We start from the raw sequence: 23,485 nt of genomic DNA, 5'->3' as shown, positions 1-23,485 counted from the left end.
TTTTGGTGTTACTCTCATGTGGTATTATATAGTTTGATAGATGTACATAACAGTAAGGGAAAGGGAAATTAAGAAACTACAACAATAAATTGTCTTCAGCTGAGTCTTAAGTTGTTTACTTTATTTTTTGTAGTAATTGATTAAATATCCAGAGAAATGGAAAACTTCACCTCTGGAGGAACATTCTTCCTCATGGGCTTCTCAGATATTAGGGAGATCCAGATCTTACATGCGGTCCTGTTTTTGCTAATTTACCTGGCAGCCATACTGGGGAACCTTCTCATCATCACCCTCACGACCAAGGATCATCAGCTCCACACTCCAATGTACTTTTTCCTGAAGAACCTGTCTTTTCTGGATCTCTGCCTCATTTCCATCACTGTTCCCAAATCCATCATGAACTCTCTAATGAATCAAAACACAATTTCCTTTCTTGGATGTGTTTCACAGGTCTTTTTCTTCTTCCTCTTAGCCAGTACAGAAGTAGCGCTACTCACAGTCATGTCTTATGACCGCTATGTTGCCATCTGCCATCCTCTCAGATATGACATCATCCTAGGCCATGAAGCTTGCATACAGATGGCCACCTCTTCATGGATCAGTGGATGTCTCAATGCAATTCTTCATACAGCTTCTACCTTTTCCATATCCATATGCGGGCCTCCTGAAGTTAATCAGTTCTTCTGTGATGTCCCACAACTCCTCTCTCTTGCCTGTTCATATAACATTGGGGAATTAGTAGTCATTGGCCTCAGCCTACTGTTAGATTTTGGCTGTTTTGTGTTTATTGATATTTCTTACTATTATGTATTCTCCACTGTGCTGAGGATGCCCTCTGTAGAAGGCAGGCACAAAGCTATCTCTACATGTTTGCCTCACCTCATTGTTGTGACTCTGTTTCTCTCTTCTGGGTTTTTTGCCTATTTACACCCCTTATCCAAATCTCCATCACTCTTTGATTTGCTAGTTTCAGTATTCTATACTGTAGTGCCACCCACCATAAACCCCCTCATCTATAGTCTGAGAAATAAGGATATGAAGATGGCACTAAGGAAATTGTTAATGAGAAGATATTGTCTATCAAACTAAAGAGTTAATATTGCATACATTGTGATCTTTTTATTCACTGACATGATTATATAAATAATCCATTTCATAGTCTAGTAATAATACTGGATATATAGAGTAAAAGTTATCATGAAAAATTTAATTGTACTCATTAAAGTGCAATTAAGAAGCATCCTCATTGTTTAGATCAAGTTGATGGCAAAACCCATAGGTTTCTACTTGGAAGTGTACAGATATATGCTGATTTATATTTGTCATATTAATGGGAAGGTCCTTTTCTGTGATGAATGGTAAATTGTACAGGATACTGGAACATCAGAAATAAACTTGGGCTCTTCTAGATAAACTGATAATGTAGTAACTCTTAAGAAAGTTAATATGTAAAATGCCACATGACACAATATACATAATGCATTCTCAAATTAAAGGAAATAGACAGAGGTAGGTGATCTCTGCACAGCACTGTGAATGTATTAAATGCCACTAAACTTTACATATTAAGATGTATAATTTCATGTTGTGTTGATTTCATCTCAACAAGGCAAAAGTAAAAACAATGTGTTGTCCATCTGACTTCCCCTTTTCATAAGGTACTATATGACATTTTCTGGCATCATTTGTGTCCCTGAAGCCTAGTGAGAAGACACAGATATACAAAATGTGATTTTATTCAAAGTGCTAAGTGGAAAAAAATCTGTATTCAAGAATAATCTATCCAGCAAGGCTATCTATTATTCAGAACAGAAGGAGAGATAAAGAATTTCCCAGAAAGGGGCACCTGAGTGGCTCAGTTGGTTGAACATCCGACTTCGGCTCAGGTCATGATCTCACATTTCATGAGTTCGAGCCTTGAGCCAGGCTCTGTGCTGACAGCTCAGAGCCTGGATCCTGCTTTGGATTCTGTGTCTCTTTGTCTCTCTGCCCCTCCCCCGCTCACACTCTGTCCTTTCTTTCAAGCATAAACAAACATCAAATAAAAATAAAAATAAAAATAAAAATAAAAATAAAAATAAAAGAATTTCCCAGAAAAACAAAATTAAGGGAGTTCGTGATTACTTAACTAACCCTGCAAGAAATATTAAAGGGCACTGTGACACAGTGAGGAAGACAAGAAAGGATCATAGGAAGTCCCCGAAGCAATGAGAAAATGAGTAATAAAATGACAATAAATACATATCTATCAATAATAACTTTGCCTTTAAATGAACTAAATACTCCATTGAAAACACTTAAGTGTCAGTATGGATAAAAACAAAACAATACCCATATATATGCTTCCTACAAGAGACTTCTTTTAGATTTAAAGTTATGTACAGATTGACAGTGGGGGTATGGAAAAACATTTATCCTGCCAAAGAATGCCAAAAGAAAGCAAGAGAAGCAATACTTATATCAGACAAACTAGACTTTATAAGAAAGACAATAGCAAGAGATAGAGAAGGACACAATATATTCATAAATGGGACAATCTAACATGAAGATCTAACAATTGTAAATATTTACGTACCTGACATGGAAGCACACGAATATATAAAATAATAACAAACATAAAGGAATGATTTGATAATGATACACTAATAATAGGGAACTTTAACTCCCCACTGACAAATGCATGAAAGTTAAACGACATGCTGCTAAACACTGAATGGATCAACAAGGAAATGAAAGAAGAAATTTTAAAAACACATGGAATTAAAAATAAACACAATGATCCAAAATCATTGGGATGCATCAAAAGAAGTCCTATGAGGGATATTTATAACAATACAGGCCTAATTCAAGAAGCAAGAAAATTTTAAGATATAAAACCTAACCTTACACCTAAAGTAGCCAGAAAAAGAAAAACAAAGCCTAAATCCAGCAGAAGGTAGGGTATAATGATGATTAGAGCAGAAATAAATGTTATAGAAACCACACACACACACACACAAACAACCCACAATAAAATGAATCAATAAAATCAGGAACTGGTTCTTTGAAAAAAATATATACAAACTTCTAGCCAGACTTATCAAAAAGAAAAGTGAAAGGACACAAATAAACAAAATCAAATATGGGACCAGAGAAATAACATGCAACAGCACATAATTTCAAAGAATTATAAAAGTACATTATGAAAAGCTATATGTGGATAAATTGAAAACTTAGAAGTGGTAAAATTCCTAGAAATTTATAAAATACCAAAACTGAAATAGTGTGAATTAGTAAACTTGAACAGACTGATGACTTGCATAGGAATTGAATAGTAATCAAAAAATCTCCCAACAAAAGGGGACCAGAGGGCTTCACAGGTAAATTCTACAATACATTTAAAGAAGAGTTATGACCGGGGCACCTTGGTGGGTCAGTTGGTTAAGCATCTGACTCTTGACTTTTAGCTCAGGTCATGATCCCAGGGTCATGTTATCAAGCCATACATTGGGCTATGCATGGAGTGTGGAGCCTGCTTAAGGTGATCTCTCTCTCTAGCTCTGCCACTTTCCACTACTTGCTCACTTTCTCCCTCTCTAAAGTACAAAAATGAGTAAAGAAATAAATAAGAGTTATCACCAAGTCTTCTCAAACTATTACAAAAAAATAGAAAAAAAAAGGAAAACTTTGAATTTTAGTCTATGAAACTAACATTACCTTGATACCAAAACCAGATAACAACAACAAATAAGAAAACTATAGGCCAATATCCCTGATGGATAGAGTGCAAAAATTCTCAATAAAATACTAACAAACCAAAGCTAACTACATTTTAAGAAATCATTCATGACAATCAAGTAGGATTTATTCCTAGGTTAAAAGTGTTGTTCAATATTCATATAATGTGAAACACCACATTAATAAAAGAAAGGATAAAAAATGTGATCACTTAAATACATGTAGAATACATGTTGACAAAGTACAACATCTTTTAATAACAAAAAATCTCAAAGAAGGTTTGGAGGAAGTATTATTCAAAATAAAAGAGATCATCTATGGAAAATGCACAGCTAGTGTCATCTTCAACGGGGAAAAACTGAGAGCTTTTCCTCTACAGTTAGGAACAAGACATGGATGTCCACTCTTGGCACTATCATTTAACATAATGTTGGAAGTCCTAGACACAGCAATCAGACAACATAGAAATAAAATGCATCCAATTTAGCAAGTAAGAAGGAAAAGTTTCACTATTGGCAAATTTAATATTATATATAAAAAAATCTGAAAGACTCCACCCAAAAATTGCTGGAACTAATAAGTGAATTCAGTAAAGTTACAGGAAACAAAATCAACGCACAAAAATCTGTTGCATTTATGTACATGAATAATGAAGCAGCAGAAAAGAAAATTAAGAAACCGATCTCATTTACAATTGCAGCAAAAGCATAAGATATCTAGGAAAAAACACAACCAGAGGTGAAAGACCTGTACTAGACATTTCCATGTTCATAGATTGCAGGATCAAAGATTGTTAAAATGTCTGTACTATGCAAATCAATATACACATTTAATGCAATCCCCATCAATATACCACCAGCATTTTTTCACAGATCTAGAACAAACAATCCTCTAAATTACATGGAAACACAAAAGACTTGAATAGCGAAAGCAATCTAGAAAAGTGAACACATTATGGAGGCATCACAATTCCAGACTTCAAGTTATATTACAAGGTTGTAGTAAAAAAAAAACAACATGTTACTGGCACAAAAATAAACATATACACCAATAAACCAGAATTGAAATACCAGAAAGAAGTCTACAACTATATAGTCAATTAATCTTCTATAAAGCAGGAAAGAATATCCGGTGAGGGGTGCCTGGGTGGCTAAGTTCGTCAAGCTTCTGACTTCAGCTCAAGTCATGATCTGATGGTCAGTGAGTTCAAGCTCTGTGTCATGCTCTGTGATGACAGCTCAGAGCCTGAAGCCTGCTTCAGATTCTGTGTCTGTCTTTCTCTCTCTTTGCCCCTCCCCCACTCATTCTCTCTCTCTCTCTCTCTCTCTCTCTCTCTCCCAAAGGAAAAGAAAACTAAATATTTTTAAAAATTAAAAAAATATTTTTAAAAAGTAGGAAAGAATATCCAATAAAAAAAGAGAGTCTTTTCAACAAATGGTGTTGGGAAAACTGTACAACAACATGCAGAAGAATGAAGTTGAACCACTCTCTTATACCATATACAAAAATAAATTCAAAATGGATTATAGACTTAAATGTGAGACTGAATCATAAAAATCCTAGGGGGCGCCTGGGTGGCGCAGTCGGTTAGGCGTCCGACTTCAGCCAGGTCACGATCTCGCGGTCCAGGAGTTCGAGCCCCGCGTCAGGCTCTGGGCTGATGGCTCAGAGCCTGGAGCCTGTTTCCGATTCTGTGTCTCCCTCTCTCTCTGCCCCTCCCCCGTTCATGCTCTGTCTCTCTCTGTCCCAAAAATAAATAAAAACGTTGAAAAAAAAATTAAAAAAAATCCTAGAATAAATCACAGGCACTAAATTCTTTGACATCAGACATAGCAACTTATTACTAGATATGTCTCCTGAGGCAAGGGAAATAATAGAAAAAATACATGATTGGACATGATCAATATGAAAAGCTTCTGCCTGCACAGTGAAAGAAACAACAAAACTAAAAGGCAACCTAAGGAATGGGATAATATATTTGCAAATGGCCTGCCCAATGTAGGGTTAGTTTTAAAAATATATAAAGAACATAAATAACTCAATACCCAAAAAATGAATAATCCAATTAAATAATGAGAAGACATGAGTAGATCTTTTATCAAAGAAGATATACAGATGGCTGATAGAAAAATGATAATATACTCAACATCATTCAACATCAGGGAAATGCAAATCAAAACCAAGATGAGCAAGCACCTCTCACCTGTCAGAATGGCTAAAATTAACAGCACAAGAAGCAACAGGTGTAGGCAAAGATGCAGAGAAAGGGAACCCTCTTAGACTCTTGGTGGAAATTCATAGCAATTTTGGAAAACAGTATGGAGGTTCCCGAAAAAGTTAAAAATAGAGCTAGATTATAATCCAGTAATTGCATCAGGAGATATTTACCCCCAAATACAAAGATACTAATTCAAAAGGATGAATGCAACCCAATGTTTATAGCAACATTATTTCTAATAGCCAGATTATGGAAAGAACCCAATTGTTCATCAGCTAAAGAATGAATAAGGAAGAAGCAGTGAATATATACAATGGACTATCACTCAGCCATAAAGAAATGAAATCTTGTCATTTGCAACTACATGGATGGAGCTACAGAATATTATGCGAAAAAAAATAAGTCAGTCGGAGAAAGAGAAGTGATTTCACTCATATGTGGAATTTAAGAAACAAAACAAATATCAAAGGGAAAAAAGAGAGAAAAGCAAACCCAGAATCAGGCTTTTAGCTATAAACAACCAACTAATGGGTACCAGAGCAATGTGGGGTGTTTGGGTTAAGGATATAGTGGTGATTAAGGAGTGCACTTGTTGTGATGAGCACTGGGTTTTTATGCAAGTATTAAATCATCAAATTGTACACCTGCAACTAATGTGTCACTGTATATTAAATAATGGAATTTAAATGAAATCTTCAAAAAAGTATCCGGCAGAACTAGCTATGATAATTAATAAAGGTGGTTACACTAAAAAACAGATTTTCAATGCAGATGAAACAACCTTATATTGGAAGATGTTATATAGTACTTTCATACCTTGAGAGTAGAAGTCTGTGTTTGCCTTTGAGTCTTCAAAGGATAGGCTATCTCTCCTTTAGGCACTAATGTATCTGGTGACATTAACTTGAAGCCAACTGTCATTTACAAGAGTGAAAATCCTAGGATACTAAAAAACTATTCTAACTCTATGCCTCTGATTTATAAATAGAACAACAAAGCCTGCATGACAGCACATCTGTTGCCAACATGGTATTAAAAGTTTAAACCTATTCTTGAGAAATACTGCTCAGAAAACAAACAAACAAAAAACATTGATTTTAAAATATTACTATTCATTGACAATGCATCTCGTCACCCAAGAGCTCCAGTGAAGGTGTAAAATGAGATGGACATTGTTTTTATGCCTGATAACACAACATTTATTCTGTATCCCATGGATCAAGAAGTAATTTTGATTTTCAAATTTTCTTATTTTAGAAGTACGTACCATAAGGATATAGCTATCATGTATAGTGATTCATCTGATGGATGGTGTTGGGGGTGTAAATTGAAATCCTTCTGGAAATGATTCACCATTAGGTGCTGTTAGGAATCTTCATAACGCACCATAAGAGGTCAAACATCAACAAGAATTTAAATGAAAGTGATTTTAAACTTCATGGGTGACCTTGAGGGTTTCTTGCTTTCAGGGCAGCAAATAACTACAAATTTGGTAGAAACAGCAAGAGAACTCTAATTGGAAGTGAAGCCTTTTCTTTCAGATTGCATAATTTGTTGGCATGTAATTGCTCATAAATTCTTTTATTACTGTTTGTATTTTCACAGTGTTGGTTGCAATCTCTCTTTCATTCGTGATTTTGTTTGGGTCCTCTCCTTTCTCTTTATGATCATTCTGGCTGTTATCAACTATCAACTTGTTAATTCTTTCAAAGGACCAGTTACTGGTTTCATTGATTTGTTCTAATGCTTTTGTTTTTCTTTTTGTTTCTTTTTTCTTTTTTTAAATTATTTTTATATTAGTGATTTCTGCTCAAATCTTTATTATTTCTCTTCTTCGGCTAGGTTTGGGTTTTATTTGCTATTCTTTTTCCAGCATTTTTCTAGGTGTAGGATTAAGCTGTGTATTTGAGACCCCCATTCCTTAATTAAAAAGGCTTGGGTTGCTATAGACTTCCCTTTTATAACCAACATTGCTGCATCCCAGAGGTTTTGGACTTTTGTGTTTACATTTTCATTGGCTTCCATGTAATTTTTAATTTTGTCTTTAATGGTTTGGCTCACCCATTCATTCCTTAGTAGGATGTTCTTTAATCTCCAAGTATTCATGCTCTTTCCATTTTTTTCCTTCGGGTTGATTCTGAGTTTCATAGTGTGGTCTGAAAATATGCATGGTATGATATCAATCTTTTTGTAATTGTTGAGGGCTGATTTGTTACCCACTATGTGATCTATTCTGGAGAATGTTCCATGTGCACTCTAGAAGAATGTGCATTCTGACGCTTTAGGATGAAATGTTCTGAATAAATCTGTTAAGTCCATGGTCCAATGTGTTATTCAGAACCATTGTTTCCTTTTTGATTTTATACTTACCTGATCTGTCCATTACTGTAAGTTGGGTATTGAAGTCCCTACTATTATGGTATCATTATTAATGAGTTTTTATTATGTTTGTGATTAATCAAATTTTATATTTGGGTGCTTTATATTGGGGGCATACATATTTACAACTGTTAGGGCTTCTTGGTTGATAGACACCTTTACTATGATATAATGTCCTTCTTCATCTATTGGTACAGTCTTTATTTTAAAATCTAGTTTGTATATGAGTATGACTATTCCAACTTTATTTTAGTGATCATTAGCATGATAGATGGTTCTCCATTCCCTTTCAATTTGAAGGTGTCCTTAGGTCGAAAATGGGTCTCTTGTAAACAAAATATAGATGGGTCTTGGTTTATTCTTTATTCTGATGCCCTATGTCTTTTGATTGGAACATTTAGTCCATTTACATTGAGAGTGAGTACTGAAAGATATGAAGTTGTGCCATTGTGTTACTTGTTGAATTAGTGTTTCTGATCTCTGAACCGTTTTAGTCTTCATTACTTTTTTCATTTTGTTTTGCTTTGTCTTTTCTCCACTCAAAGGACACCCTTAAAATTTCTTGCAGGACTGGTTTAGTGGTTACTAACTTCCTTAATTTTTGTTTATCTCGGAAACTCTTTATCTCTCCTTCTATTTTGAATGAGAGGCTTGCTGTATAAAGAATTATTGGCTATATATATTTCCAATTTAGCATGCATAATATATCCCGCCACTCTTTTCTGACCTTCCAAGTTTCTGTGGATGAGTCTGCTATGAACCAGATTTGTCTTCCTCTATGGGTTAAGGACTTTTTTCTCTTGCTACTTTCATAATTCTTTCCTTGTCTGTATATTTTGTGACTTTATGATATGCCTTGGTCATGGTGGATTCCTGTTTAATCTAATGAAAGTTCTCTGTGCTTCTTGGATTTTGATGTCTGTGTCCTTCCCCAGATTAGGAAAGTTATTTGCTATTATTTGCTCCAATAAACTCTCTTCCCCTTTTTCTCTCTTTTCCCCATCTTGGACTCCTATGAAGTATTATTCAAATGTTGTTCCCTTTTAATAAGTTACTGATTTCTCTAAGTCTTGTTTTGTAATTTCTTGCCTATGTTGCCTTATTTTTTTCTGCTTCATTATTCTCCATAATTTTGTCTTTTATATCACTGATTTTCTGCCTTGTCTAAATGGACAAATATCTAGAAATATATAAACTATCAAAACTGAAACAGGAAGAAATAGAAAATTTACACACACCCATAACTCAGTAAATAACTTGAATCAGTAATCAAAAAATCTCCCAACAAACAAGAGTCCAGGGCTGGATGGCATTCCATGGGAATTCCATAAAATGTTTAAAGAGGGCTTACACTTATTCTTTTGAAGCTGAATCCAAGAATTAGAAATGGAATGGAAAACTTCCAAACTCATTCTATGGAACCAACAGTACTTTGATTCAAAAATCAAAGACCCCGTGTGATGCTAAGTGAAATAAGCCATACAGAGAAAGTCAGATACCATATGTTTTCACTTTTATGTGGATCCTGAGAAACTTGACAGAAACCCATGGGGGAGGTTAAGGGGGAAAAAAAAAGAGGTTAGAGTGGGAGAGAGCCAAAGCATGAAAGACTCTTAAAAACTGAGAACAAACTGAGGGTTGATGGGGGGTGGGAGGGAGTGGAGGGTGGGTGATGGGTATTGGGGAGGGCACCTTTTGGGATGAGCACTGGGTGTTGTATGGAAACCATTTTGACAATAAATTTCATATATTGAAAAAAAAATCAAAGACCCCACCAAAAAGGAAAAATACAGACCAGTTTCCCTGATGAACATGGATGCAAAAATTCTCAACAGAACACTATAAAACAGGTTCCAATGATACATTGAAAGACTTATTCACCACAATCAAGTGGTATTTATTCCTGGGATACAAGTTTGGTTCAATATCTGCAAATCAATCAATGTGGTACATCACATCAATAAAAGACAGAATAAGAACCACATGATCCTATAAACAGATGCAGAAAAACATTTAACAAAATACAACATCCTTTCTTGATAAAAACCCTCAAGAAAGTAGTGATAGAAGAAACATACCTGAAGATCATAAAGGACATATATGAAGCACCCACAATATCATCCTCAATGGGGAAAAACAAAGCTTTCCACCTAAGGTCAGGAACATGACAAGGATGGCCACTCTCACCACTGTTATTCAAGATAGTGTTGGAAGTCCTAGCCTTAGCAATCAAACAGCAAAAAGTAATAAAGAGATTCCAAATTGGCAAGGAGGAAGTTAAGCTTTCACTCTTTGCCGAAGACATGGTACTCTTTGTGAAAAACCCAAAAGACTCCACCAAAAACCTGCTAACTGATCCATGAGTTCAGCAAAATTGTAGGATATGAATTCAATGTACAGTATTCAACTGCATCTCTATACACCATTAATGAAGTAGCAGAAAGAGAAATCAAGGAATTAATTCCATTTATAATTACTCCAAAGACTGTAAAATACCTAGAAATAAATCTAACCAAAGAGTTAAAAATCTATACACTGAAAACTACAGAAAGCTTATTGAAGGACAATGAAGAAGACACAAAAAATGGAAAAACATTCCATGTTCATGGATTGGAAGAACAAATGTTGTTAAAATGTTGATACTACCCAAAGCAATCTACATATTCAATGCAATTCCTATAAAATAACATCAGCATTCTTCACAGAGCTCGAACAAACAATTCTAAAAGTTGTATGGAACCATAAAAGTCCCCCACATAGCCAAAGTAATGTTGAAACAGAAAACAAAAGCTGGAGGCATCACAATTCCATAGTTCAAGGTATGTTACAAAGCTCTAATCATTAGCATAGGATGGTAGTGGCACAAAAACATACAAATAAGTCAATGGAATAGAATAGAGAACCCAGAAATGGACATAGAAGCATATGGCCAAGTAATCCTTGACAATGCAGGAAAGAATAGTCAATGGAAAGATACAGTCTCCTCAACAGATAGTGTTGGGAGAAGTGTACAGTGACATGCAGAAGAATAAACCTAGACCACTTTCTTACACCACACAAAATAAACTCAAAATGGGTGAAAGACCTAAACATAGTACAGGAAGCTATTAAAATCCTAGAAATAAAATAGACAACAAACTCTCTGATTTTAGCCATAGCAACTTCTTACTTGACATGTCTCATGAGGCAAGGGAAACAAAACCCAAAATGAACTATTGGGACTCATCGAGGTAAAAATATTCTGCACAGCAAAGGAAACAGTCAACAAAATTAAAAGACAATAGATGGAATGAGAGAAGATATTTGCAAATGACATATCAAATAAAAGGTTAGTATCCAAACTGCATAAAGAATTTATCAAGCTAAACACCCAAAAAACAAATAATCCAATCAAGAAATGGGCAACAAACATGAACAGGCACTCTTCCAAAGAAGACATCCAGATGGATAACAGATACATGAAAACATCCTCAACATCACTCATCAGCAGGGGAATAAAAATCAAAACCACACTGAGACACCACTTCACACCTGTCAGAATGGCTAAAAATAACAACTCAGGCAACAGATTTTGATGAGGATGCAGAGAAAGAGGAACCCTTTTGCACTGCTGTTGGGGAATGCAAACTGGTGGAGCCACTCTGGAAAGTGTGGAGGTTCCTCAAAAATTTAAATATAAAACTACCCTGTGGCCCCAAAATTGCACTACTATATAATTAATCAAAGGATAAAAAATTGCTGATTCAAAGCGGCACGTGCCCCCCAATGTTTATAGCAGTGCTATTGACAATAGCCAAAGTACGGGAAGAGCCAGAATGTCCATCGACTGATGAATGAATAAAGAAGATGTGGTATACACACACACACACACACACACACACACACACACACAAACACACACACACTCTAATATTAGTCTGCAGTCAAAAAGAATGAAATCTTACCATTTACAACAACATGGATGGAACTAGAGTGTATAAGTGAATAAGTCAGTGAGAGAACAAAAGATACAATTTCACTCATACGCGGAATTTAAGAAACAGAACAGATGAACATAGCATAAGGTAAACAAAAATAAGGTAAAAACAGATGGGGATAAAAACCATAAGAGACTCTTAAATACCAAAAACAAACTGAGAGTTGATGGAGGGTGTTGGGTAGGGGGCTGGGCTAAATGAGTGATGGGAATTAAGGAGGTCACATGTGGGGATGAGCACTGGATGTTATACGTAAGTGATGAATCCCTATATTCTAATCCTGAAATCATTATTACACTGTTAACTAACTCAGATTTAAATTTAAAATATAATAAATAAATAAATAAATAAATAAATAAAGCCTGACAATGTTACTTAATTGTTGCAATCTCATAATAAACTTTAATGGATAAAGAGTGGCTTCTTACTGCTGAACAAAGAATTTTTTTTTGACCTGGAGTCTACTGGTGAGAAACTATGAAAATTGTTGAAATAACTACAAGTGGATTTAGAATATGACATAAACTTAGTTGATAATCAGGCAGGGTTTTAAAGGATTTACTCCAACTTTGAAAGAAGTTATACTGTGGGTAAAATGCTGACAAAAGCATTAATTATTACAGAGAAATCATCCATGAAGAGAAAGGTCAATAGTTACAGCATATTTTATTATTGTTTTTTAAAAAAAAAATGTTTGTTACTTATATTTGAGACAGAGAGGGTGGGTGGCTGAGAGAGGGAGAGAGACAGAGTATCCCAAGCAGGCTCTACACTGTCAGTGCAGAGCCCGACATGGGGCTCAAAATCACTAATGTGAGATCTTGACCTGAACCCAAATTAAGAGTTGGTCACTTAACTGAATAAGCCGCCCAGACTCCCCTGTTATTGTTTTATATTAAGAAATTTCCACAGCCACCTCCACCTTGATCAACTCTGATTAGTCAGAAGCCATCAACCTCAAGGTAAGACCACCCACCAGCAAAAAGTTTATAACTCACTCAAAACTCAGATGATGGTGAGTATTTTCTACCAATAAATATTTAAATTAAGTATTTAAGTTTTTCTGTAGACATAATACTATTGCACACTTACTAGCCTAGAGTATAAACATAACTTTTATATGCCATAGGAAAACAAAAAAAAAAATCATTTGATTCAATTTATTATATTTCCTTTGGTGCCATGGTTCAGAACTGAAATTGCCATATCTTTGAAGTACTTCTGTCATTTAAAAAAAATTTTAGGGGCACCTGGGTGGCTCAGTCAGTTAAGCGTCTGACTTCAGCTCAGGTCATGATCATGCATTCTGTGAGTTCAAGCCCCACATAGGGCTCTGTGCTGACAGCTCAGAGCCTGGAGCCTGCTTCAGATTCTATGTCTCCCTCTCTCTCTGGCCCTTCCCTTCTTGAGGTCTCTCTCTCTCTCTCTCTCAAAAATAAACAAACATTAAAATTTTTTAAAAATTAAAAATAAATAAATAATTTAACGCTTATTTATTTTTGAGAGAGAGAAGGTGAGTGGGGGAGGGAGAGGGAGAGAGGAAGACACAGAATCTGAAGCAAGCTCCAGGCTCCAAGCTGTCAGCACAGAGCCCAATGCGGGGCTCAAACTCATGAGCAGTAAGATCATGACCTGCACCCAAGTCGGATGCTTAACCGACTGAGCCACTCAGGTGCCCTGAGGTACTTCTGTCATTTTTAAAAATATTGGCCAGCGTGAAGGAACCTTATTGAAATAAATTGTATGTTACTTGATATTGAAGTAAAAAAAATATATAAGATATATTGATGGACTGAGTTTAATCATCATTATTCTGAGTCTCCAAAAACTGGTTCTGTATTTGCATTGAGTTTCTTCATAATTCATTCTCCTGGCAATGGATTATAATAAATTGTATTTAATAGTTCTAATTCTGTACACATGGGAATTTTTCATCATAAATAACTATTTTCAGAAGAAAAAAAATTTGTGTAATATGCAGAGAAAATTTTCAATGACAGTAAATATATATTGCTTTCTTAGAAAAATGATTTGTGTATCTGTCTCATTTTCAAGTCATTGATTTGTATTATACAAATGCTAGATGTACAATATAAAAAATTATATATATATATATATATATATTTGGGAATATATATATATATATTTGGGAAATTTCATGTAAAGTGTAGTTTTCTTAGAAATAAGAACATTGATGGGAGGCCTGGGTGGCTCAATCAGTTAAGCGTCTGACTTCGACTCAGGTCATGATCTCGTGGTTCGTGGGTTTGAAACCCATGTCAGGCTATGTGCTGGCAACTCGAAGCCTGATACCTGCTTTGGATTCTGTGTCTCCGTCTCTCTGCCCCTGCCCCATTCATACTCTGTCTCTCTCTCTGTCTCTCTCAAAAATAAATAAACATTAAAGTTAAAAAAAATAAAACATTGGGAATCCGTCATATAATGGCAATTCATGGATACTCAAAAGTCCATGTTTGTACCCAGAATATATGAATATGTTATTTATATGGGAAAAAAGGACATTGGTGATAGAATTAAATTTATAGAACTTGATATGGAGAGGATATCCTAGATAATCCAGTTGGACTCAATGTAATCACATAAAATCTTAAAAAATGAGAGTCTTTCTCAACTGTAGTCAGAAAATCAGAAAGATGGCCCGATGAGATGAACCTTACTGGGCAATGTTGACTTTTAAAGATAAAGTAAGGAGGCCCATGATTCAAGGAATGTGGGAAACCTCTAGAAGCTGGAAAATGCAAGGAAACAGATTTTTCCCTAAAGATTTGAGACAATAACATAGCCCTGAGACACCATAATTTTATTTCAGTAAGTCTGACCTATAAAAACGTGCAATTTGTGCTTTTAAGCTATTAGGCTTATGGTAATCTGTATGTGCAATAATAGAAAACTAAAACACTGAATGAAAGTCAGTATTTCATTATCAATGTGCCACATTTGATCTATAGGATGTTTAAAATTGATTAGAGGAGAAATATTCTATCTATCTATCTATCTATCTATCATCTATCATCATCTACACACTCTCAAAATGTCTTTAACTGTTAAAACATTTTGCATATTCAAACAACTAGACCCTATAAATCACACCTGGAATGCAAATTTTGTAACTATATCCAACAACAGATGTGAATCTCAGAGACAATATTAAGCACAAGAAACTGGACATACAGGATGTACCCTGTAAAATGTCATTCATCTTCTATAAATATTTAAAACAGGATGTTTTCAGAAGTCAGGATAACACTTATGTTCAGTGTTGAGTTGTAAAGGAGGTTCTGGGGTGTGATTTGTTCTACGTATTCTAGATGCTGATAAAATGGGTGTGTGAAGTTTGTAAAAATATGTTCAGCTGTATTCATAAAATATGTGCACTCTTCTTTATGTAAAATATACATAAAGTATTTAACCAAAGAAGTAAAGCCCCTCAGATGTTGAGGGAGTAGAAAAATATTTCTGACCCAATGATAATGAATATCCACCTGTGCTCTGGAACAACCTGAAAAGGAGTTGGGTGATTTTACACATGTCTGAGGGAGGAGACTTTCCTGGCCTTGGCACAGATCACCGTGGTTGGAGAACCATAAAATGTGGCAAATATAAAAATACATAATGTTATCATAAAACAAAGATTTTGTTTACACCCAGGGTGCATTAGATACTAAGAAAGAACAAAGACTCCCGATTATGACTGCAAACTGATTATTCACTATACTGGCAGAAACATTGAGTGCTATTCACCATCAGATTTATTTTTTTAAGTTTGTTTATTTATTTTTTTTATTTTGAGAGACAGTGAGGTGGAGGATCAGAGGGAGTGGGAGAGAGAGAGAATCCCCAGCAAGTTCCCCACTCTTAGTGGCTGAGTCAAGGTCAAGACTTGGATGCTCAACCAATTGAGCCACCCAGACACCACATTTATTTGATTTAACAAACCAGTGTGATATCACACTTTTTGCATACAGAAATATCTAGAATCAGATCCACACTGCTCTGCCCAAATGGATGCTATTTGGATTAATAGAATGTTAATGTAATTTTACACATATATTTCACTTCTGTGATATTAAAATATTGCCTGAAACATGGCACAATGTAACAAATTCTATTCTCTAGTTACAAATTTTTCCTGTGCTAATAAGTAACTTTACCAACACCTTTTCTTCCCATAATAATTGAAGCAACAATATTGCTATATCATGGATTATCTGCTGAGTATGTTGGTAAAAGTCACTAGGGTATAGGGACATCCTGCTGAACACAATACCAGCTGAAATGCATCTCTATAGATATGGGTAATGGTCTTTCCATAACTTATATTTACTTAGTTGTGAAGAAAAAACAGTTATGTAACAAAGGGCTTGAAACTTTATTGTTGGGGGCCTACCAAAAAAAAAAAAAAAAAGGAAAACCAAATCAATAATGTTTACAACAAGGAAATTTTTTAAATACAAAATTATGACCAAAGACTTAAAATTCCAGGCCACGAACATATGAAGATGAGACAAAATATCTAGAACTAGTGTGAAAAATTCTGTGATGAGTATTAATACAGAAGCCAATAGATGTAAAGAAACATGGCAATCAAAGGCATTTTACTGGTAGATGGAAAACTTTAATTTTGGAGGGTGAAATACAGGAAGGTAAGATTGTTTTTACTGAATTATAAGGAGAGAAAGTATATGATAGCCAGAAAAGACTAATGCATAATGACAGATTCCAAGATCTAGAAGTTATTCTGTGTGAATGAAGAAGATGCTTTCTACAAAAGAGTGGATGGAAAATAACATTAGAAAAGAGATGATTTTAGGGGCGCCTGGGTGGCTCAGTCGGTTAAGTGGCCGACTTCGGCTCAGTTCATGATCTCACGGTCCATGAGTTCGAGCCCCGCGTGGGGCTCTGTGCTGACAGCTCAGAGCCTGGAGCCTGTTTCAGATTCTGTGTCTCCCTCTCTCCGACCCTCCCCTGTTCCTGCTCTGTCTCTCCCTGTCTCAAAAATAAATAAAACGTTAAAAAAAATTTAAAAAAGAAAAGAGATGATTTTATGGTATGTAAAGAAAAAAAACACAATCCAATCTGAAGTCAAACGAAATGAAGAGAAAATTGTAAAAATTGCTGATGATCCCAATAACCAGAGTTAATTACTTTATTATATTTTGCATTATATATTTTATATTTTTCTAACATACAAATATAGATAAATGTGTGAGCACACACATATTTTACAAAGATGATATGAATCCTTACATGCTCTTTAATGCACTATTTTCTTTCACAAAACAATATGTGATATGCATTTTTCAAGTCCACATATAGGATTTACACTATCATTTTTATATCTACATTAAAAAGCTTGGAATATTGTCTTTTATCCATTTTGAATAAATATTAAGAACACTTTAAACATTCTTTAATTTTATTATAAAAATAAGTTATATGAACATCAGTGGATTGTATATTGAAAGGCAGATAGAGAGACAGAAAGAGAGAAAATTTTTTATATTTCTTTGCAGTGAAATTTTCTAAAAAAAAACCTCTTAGATGCCTGGGCCTATTAGAACACAAAATTTTTATAAACAGATAAATTATGCTAGATCCCACAATGAGGGTACTTCTGAAATAGGTTATAGTTCCTTGCTTCCTCTTTAGATGTATATGTATTGCAGATCATTTTCTTAATTTATCAATAGAATTTATAACTATTTCAATATTTTAGAAAAAATATGATATAATTGGCTCTTTCTTCTTTGTGAAATGTAAGTTAATAAAAGCACTGAACACTGAACAAATTTATAGTCTAACCTTTTCTTAATATTTTCACATGGTATTTGCATTTGCTTTAATTAATTAGCTTTTACATTTATTCTGTTCTTGAGTGTTTTTATAGCTATACTTCCAAAACTTGAATTTTTCATATTTCTCTATTTCTTTATCAAGCATGTTTTGTTTAATTGTTACAAAATGAGATGAAAGTTCAAGGGATAAAACTTAACTCATTTTTAAGTGGTATATGGTTTGTTTAGTTTATATTCAAAGTCTTCTCTTTTTTATATAAATTATAACAGTACAGTGGTAGCAGTATAGAGAATAAAAACTACGAGATTAGGGAAGAAGGAACAATTTATTTATTTTTTTATCAAAACTTCCTTGTCACTCTTAAATGTTCTGGGGTATCTATATTCACATCCTATAGTAAAACAACCACTCAAACAATTATCTGTGACATCTATGGTTCCTCATCTGCCCAATCTTATGAGTGGCTGGGAAGGAAATGTTAGCAGGTAAGTCTGTGCTTAATCTTTCCTCTTCTAATGACACATGTAAAAAGAAATAACCAGATCAAATCTTTTTTTTTTTGTAATTAATGAGATCTAATGAGATCTTCTGACAGTAATTTCTAGCAGAAAGGGAACTAAAAGTGTTACTTATGGAATGTGTTTAGGAGGATATATCCCACTTCTCTGGATTACTTATGGTAAATAAATTTAGAATTAATGGGTAAGTAGGCAAGGATGCTGAAACATAGGTACCAATTATATAGTCATTTTATACTGAGTGGAGCAGTTTCTTGATCTAAGTACCTCCTTCTGTGCAAGGTAATATCCATCAAGTATGATTTGGAGACATCATATGTTACATGTAGGTCATGGCATGGTTTTCTTTTTTCTTTCTTTCTTTCTTTCTTTCTTTCTTTCTTTCTTTCTTTACTTTTTTATTTTTTTAAATTTGAAGTAGAGTTAATATACATGAGTTTCAGGGATACAACAGTGAACATTGTGTGTAATCTATATATTACACAATGCTCACCATGGTAAGTGTAGTTTCCATCTGTCACCATACAAAATTATTACAATATTATTGACTCTATTCCCTATGCTATACCTTTCATCCCCGTGACTTACATATTTTATAAAAGGGGATTGTACCGCTTAATCTCTTTCAGATATTTTGCTCATCCACCATCCCCACCCCTCTGGCAACCACCAGTTTGTTCTCTGTACATGCCTGTTTCTATTTTTGTTTGCCTTTGTTTTGTTTCGTTGTTTATATCCCAATTATGAGTAACAACATATGGTGATTGTCTTTGTGTCCAACTAATTTCACTTAACATGATACGTTCTGTGTTCATCAATGTTGTGAATGACAAGATTTTATGCTCTTTTATCAATGAGTAATATTCTATTGTGTATATATATCATATTTTCTCTGTCCAATCACATATTGATGGACATTTAGGTTGTTTCCCTATCTTGTCTGTAATAAACATAATAAAACAATGTTGCAATAAACATAGCATGCAAATATCTTTTTGAATTAGTGTTTTGGCTTTCTTGGGTGAATACTCAGCAGTGAAATTACTGGATCATATGGTATTTCTTTTTTTCCTAATATTCGGAGGAACTTCCATACTGTTTTCCATAGTGGCTGAATCAATTTACATTTTTACCAATAGTACACAAGTATTCCCTTTTCTTCATATCCTCACCAACAGCTAACATCATACTTAATGGGGAACAACTGAAAGCTTTCCTCTAAGATCAGAAACAATGCAAGGATGTCCATTCTCAGCACTTTTCTTCAACATAGCACTGGAAATCCTGGCTGCAGCAATCAGACTAAATAAATAAATAAATAAATCACAACCAAATGTGTAAAGAAAAAGTAAAACCTACCTATTTACAGATCACATGATAGTACATAAAAAGCCCTAAAGAATCCCCCAAGCACTATAGAACTGGCAAATGAATTCAGTAAAGTTACAGCCTACAAAAATTATATCTATATATCTATATATCTATATCTATATCTATATCTACATCTACATCTATATATATCTATATGTATATCTATATCTATATCTATATCTATATCTATATCTATATCTATATCTATATCTATCTGTTGCTTTTCTATATATAAATAAAAAGAAGCCTGAAGAGAAATTAAGAAAATTATCCTATTGACATCAATAAGAATAAAATACCTTAGACTAAATTTAGCCAAAGACATGAAAGACCTGTACTCTGAGGACATAAGACATTGATGAAGAAAATTGAAGATAATAAAAATAAATGGAAACATATGTCATGCTCATAGTCCATCTTAATAGGATAAAGAAGGTCTGGTGAGCTGCACCCATTTTATGAGGCTTTATGCTTTTCTTGTGTCTTGCAATCACCTATATCCTTTAAACTACTGAAATATGATACTAAAATTTTTATTTCTCATGAGTTCACTTTATTTATCCTAGTGGGTAAGTGGAATTATGGTTTCTATGGCAAGTTTGAAGGATACCAAATGCATTATAAAACACCCAGTTCATGCTACCAGGTTACAATTTTGTGCAAATTTACCTATATATTTCCTTGTTTTTTCTATGCTTATTTATTTACTTTGAGAGAGAGAGAGCATATGTGAGGAAGGGAGCAACAGAGAGAGAGGGAGGGAGAGAATCCCAAGCAGGCTTTTTGTTGTCAACACAGAGAGCAATACAGGGCTCAAACTCATGGACTGTGATATCATGACCTGAGTCAAAATCAAGAGTCAGATACTCAATTGACTGAGCCACCCAGGAGTCCCCAACTTTTAAATTTCTGATCTGGTCTAAGAAAGATTCATGATCTATGGTGTAGACTGCTGCATATCTACTTCCATCCACCCCCCCCATCACTATCATTTCCCTCTTCCTTACTGATCCCTCCTATGTGCTGCCATTTGTGTCATGATTTTGCTGAAGCTCATCATCAGACAGGTAAAGTCTTGCAAGGTGTTTATGGTAAAAGGATATAGAATTTTCCATTACATAGCTGTTCCATCTCAGCTGGCTATTTAGATATTTGCAAAAGAAAGAATTCAAGTAACTTGGGTTAGGTCACTATTTTGGTTGTGGGAAACTGCTAAATGTTTAGACCTTTACTCTGAGTCTGCAACAATTGATTTAAGGATTGAACACTGATGAAACACAAATTAATAAAGAGAAGAAAACTAACAACTAATAAAAATTGTAGAATAAAGAGTGTAATATTATTTATTCCTGGAAAAATAACTATTGGTAATGTAATATCTGATGGGTCAACGTGGTAAAGGTAACCAGTCCAGAATTTACCTGTATGATATTTGAAATCCTAAAACAGACATCACCAAACCCTAATAGTATTCTCTATGCAAAATTATAACCCTAAGCAACTTTCTACACATAAAACTGTCATAAGGGATTGAGATAACCTTTGGGAAAGATAATATTTTACTACACAAATATGAAACAACTATCCTTTCTTATTAGATAAAACTGAAGGTTACAAGTCATCACTCCAGCTTTGTTTGTTTATTTTTAATGTGAATGTGCATTCCTTACTTTGCATTATAAATTAGGAATGCAAGGACCTTACCATTCCACTTTACTATGAAGCTAGTATTTGTGTCCATGACTACTTATTTAAATTTGGACTCATAAAATTTCAAGTTCAGAATGGTTTATCTTAATCTATGATATTTGTGAAATTTATCACAGAGACTGATAATTTTCACAAGAATATATTTGTACTGGAGCCAGAGATTCCTTACTCACAAAGTAGGGCAATACACACACTATATAACTTCCCTGAAATTCATTTTCCATATCTGAAAGATGGATTTATAATTTTATCTAATTTTTATACTCTGAGGATTATATGTGATAATCTATATAAAGCATTTATCATCATTTCCAGCATGACAGAGACATTTATTAGCTGTTATTTGCTTTTATTACTGTTACTATGATCACCCATGAATGCACATTTTATTACCATATTCATGATGTCTAATTCAGCCATTAAGTATTCATGATTGCTGCTAAAAGTGTAAATCCTTACAAAGCATTTTCTGAAGTGTTCTCTTCATGTCGTTGTTCCTTAGACTGTAGATGAAAGGATTTACCATTGGAGTCACCACTGTATACATGATGGCTAACAAGGTGTCACTCTCAAGGATAAAAGAGGAGGAGGGGGTGAAATAGACAGCACTGGCGGTGCCATAGAACAACACCACCACTGACAGGTGGCAACCACAGGTGGAGAAAGCTTTCTGTTTCCCCTGAGTAGATGTGATCTTCAGGATCGTGGAGAAGATCAGTCCATAAGATATGAGGATGCAGATAAGGGGAGTGAGAGCAAATAGACCTCCCACTATAAAAATAACCATCACATTGAGGGATATATCAGAGCAAGAGAGCTTCAAGAGAGGGTTGAGATCACAGAAGAAATGGTGGATGATATTGGAAGCACAGAAGTACAGATGTGCCATTAAGAGAGTGTGTAAGAGGGCATGCAGATAAGTGACAATCCAGAGCCCAGCCACTAGCTGGACACAAAAGTGCAGACTCATAATTGTAGTATAATGTAAAGGGCGGCAAATTGCCACATACCTATCGTATGCCATCACACAGAGAAGAAGGCTGTCCATATTCACAAAAGAAATGAAGAAGAAAAGCTGGCTGAGGCATCCTATGAAAGAGATTGTCTGTGTATCAGTCACGATGTTCACTATCATTTGGGGGATAGTAGTCGAGGTAAAACAGATATCAACAAAGGCCAAGTTACTAAGGAAGAAATACATGGGTAAATGGAGGTGAAAGTCAAAGCCCACAACCAAGATGATGAGCATGTTGCCTGATATAGTGATTAAGTACATACATAGGAAGAGCACAGATAGGAAATGTTGCTGCTCTGCTGATCCAGAAAGTCCCAGAAGGACAAAATCCTTGATAATTGTTAGATTTCCTGTTTCCATCTTCCCAACAAATCTAGGAAAGAAAAATATTAAATTGTAAAGACTAGAAATGTTAACTATTTCACACACATGTGTGTGCGTGTTTGTGTGTGTGCATGTGTGTGTGTGTGTGTGATAAAGTACCATTCAAATTCTTTGTGCTCACCAATTATATCTTGTATTTACAACATTGTCTATATATTCACATAGACATGTTGGGCATAACAATCTAAACTTTTTCCAAGAAAGAATGTTTTTTTTCCTTCAAACAAAAATGCAAATTTTCTGCATAATATCTTCTTTTTAAAAAAATGTTTATTTATTTATTTATTTTGAGAGACAGAGTATGCAAATGGGGGAGGGGCAGAGAGAGAGGGAGAGAGAGAATCCCAGGCAGTCCCAGGCTGTCTGCACAGAGCCTGAA

At 34.6% G+C, this 23,485-nt stretch overlaps 2 protein-coding genes across 2 annotated transcripts; one reads left to right on the top strand and one right to left on the bottom strand.

Moving 5' to 3' along the window:
* Positions 1–156: 156 nt before the first annotated feature.
* LOC122479078 (olfactory receptor 14A16-like) lies at positions 157–6,256 on the top strand (the record flags this gene model as incomplete). Its single annotated transcript, XM_043573032.1, has 2 exons — positions 157–1,058; positions 6,217–6,256. Coding segments are annotated over exons 1-2 (942 nt in total), but the record flags the coding sequence as incomplete, so codon positions are not given.
* Positions 6,257–22,146: 15,890 nt separating this feature from the next.
* Positions 22,147–23,082, bottom strand: LOC122479069 (olfactory receptor 1C1-like). The gene has a single exon (XM_043573021.1). It carries the CDS (start codon positions 23,080–23,082, stop codon positions 22,147–22,149), a length of 936 nt encoding a protein of 311 aa, XP_043428956.1.
* Positions 23,083–23,485: the final 403 nt, after the last annotated feature.

This window comes from Prionailurus bengalensis, chromosome A1 (assembly GCF_016509475.1).
Source record: "Prionailurus bengalensis isolate Pbe53 chromosome A1, Fcat_Pben_1.1_paternal_pri, whole genome shotgun sequence".
Lineage (NCBI taxonomy): Eukaryota > Metazoa > Chordata > Mammalia > Carnivora > Felidae > Prionailurus > Prionailurus bengalensis.
Note: the sequence above shows the minus strand (reverse complement) of the source record. Positions and strands in the feature narration are given on the sequence as shown.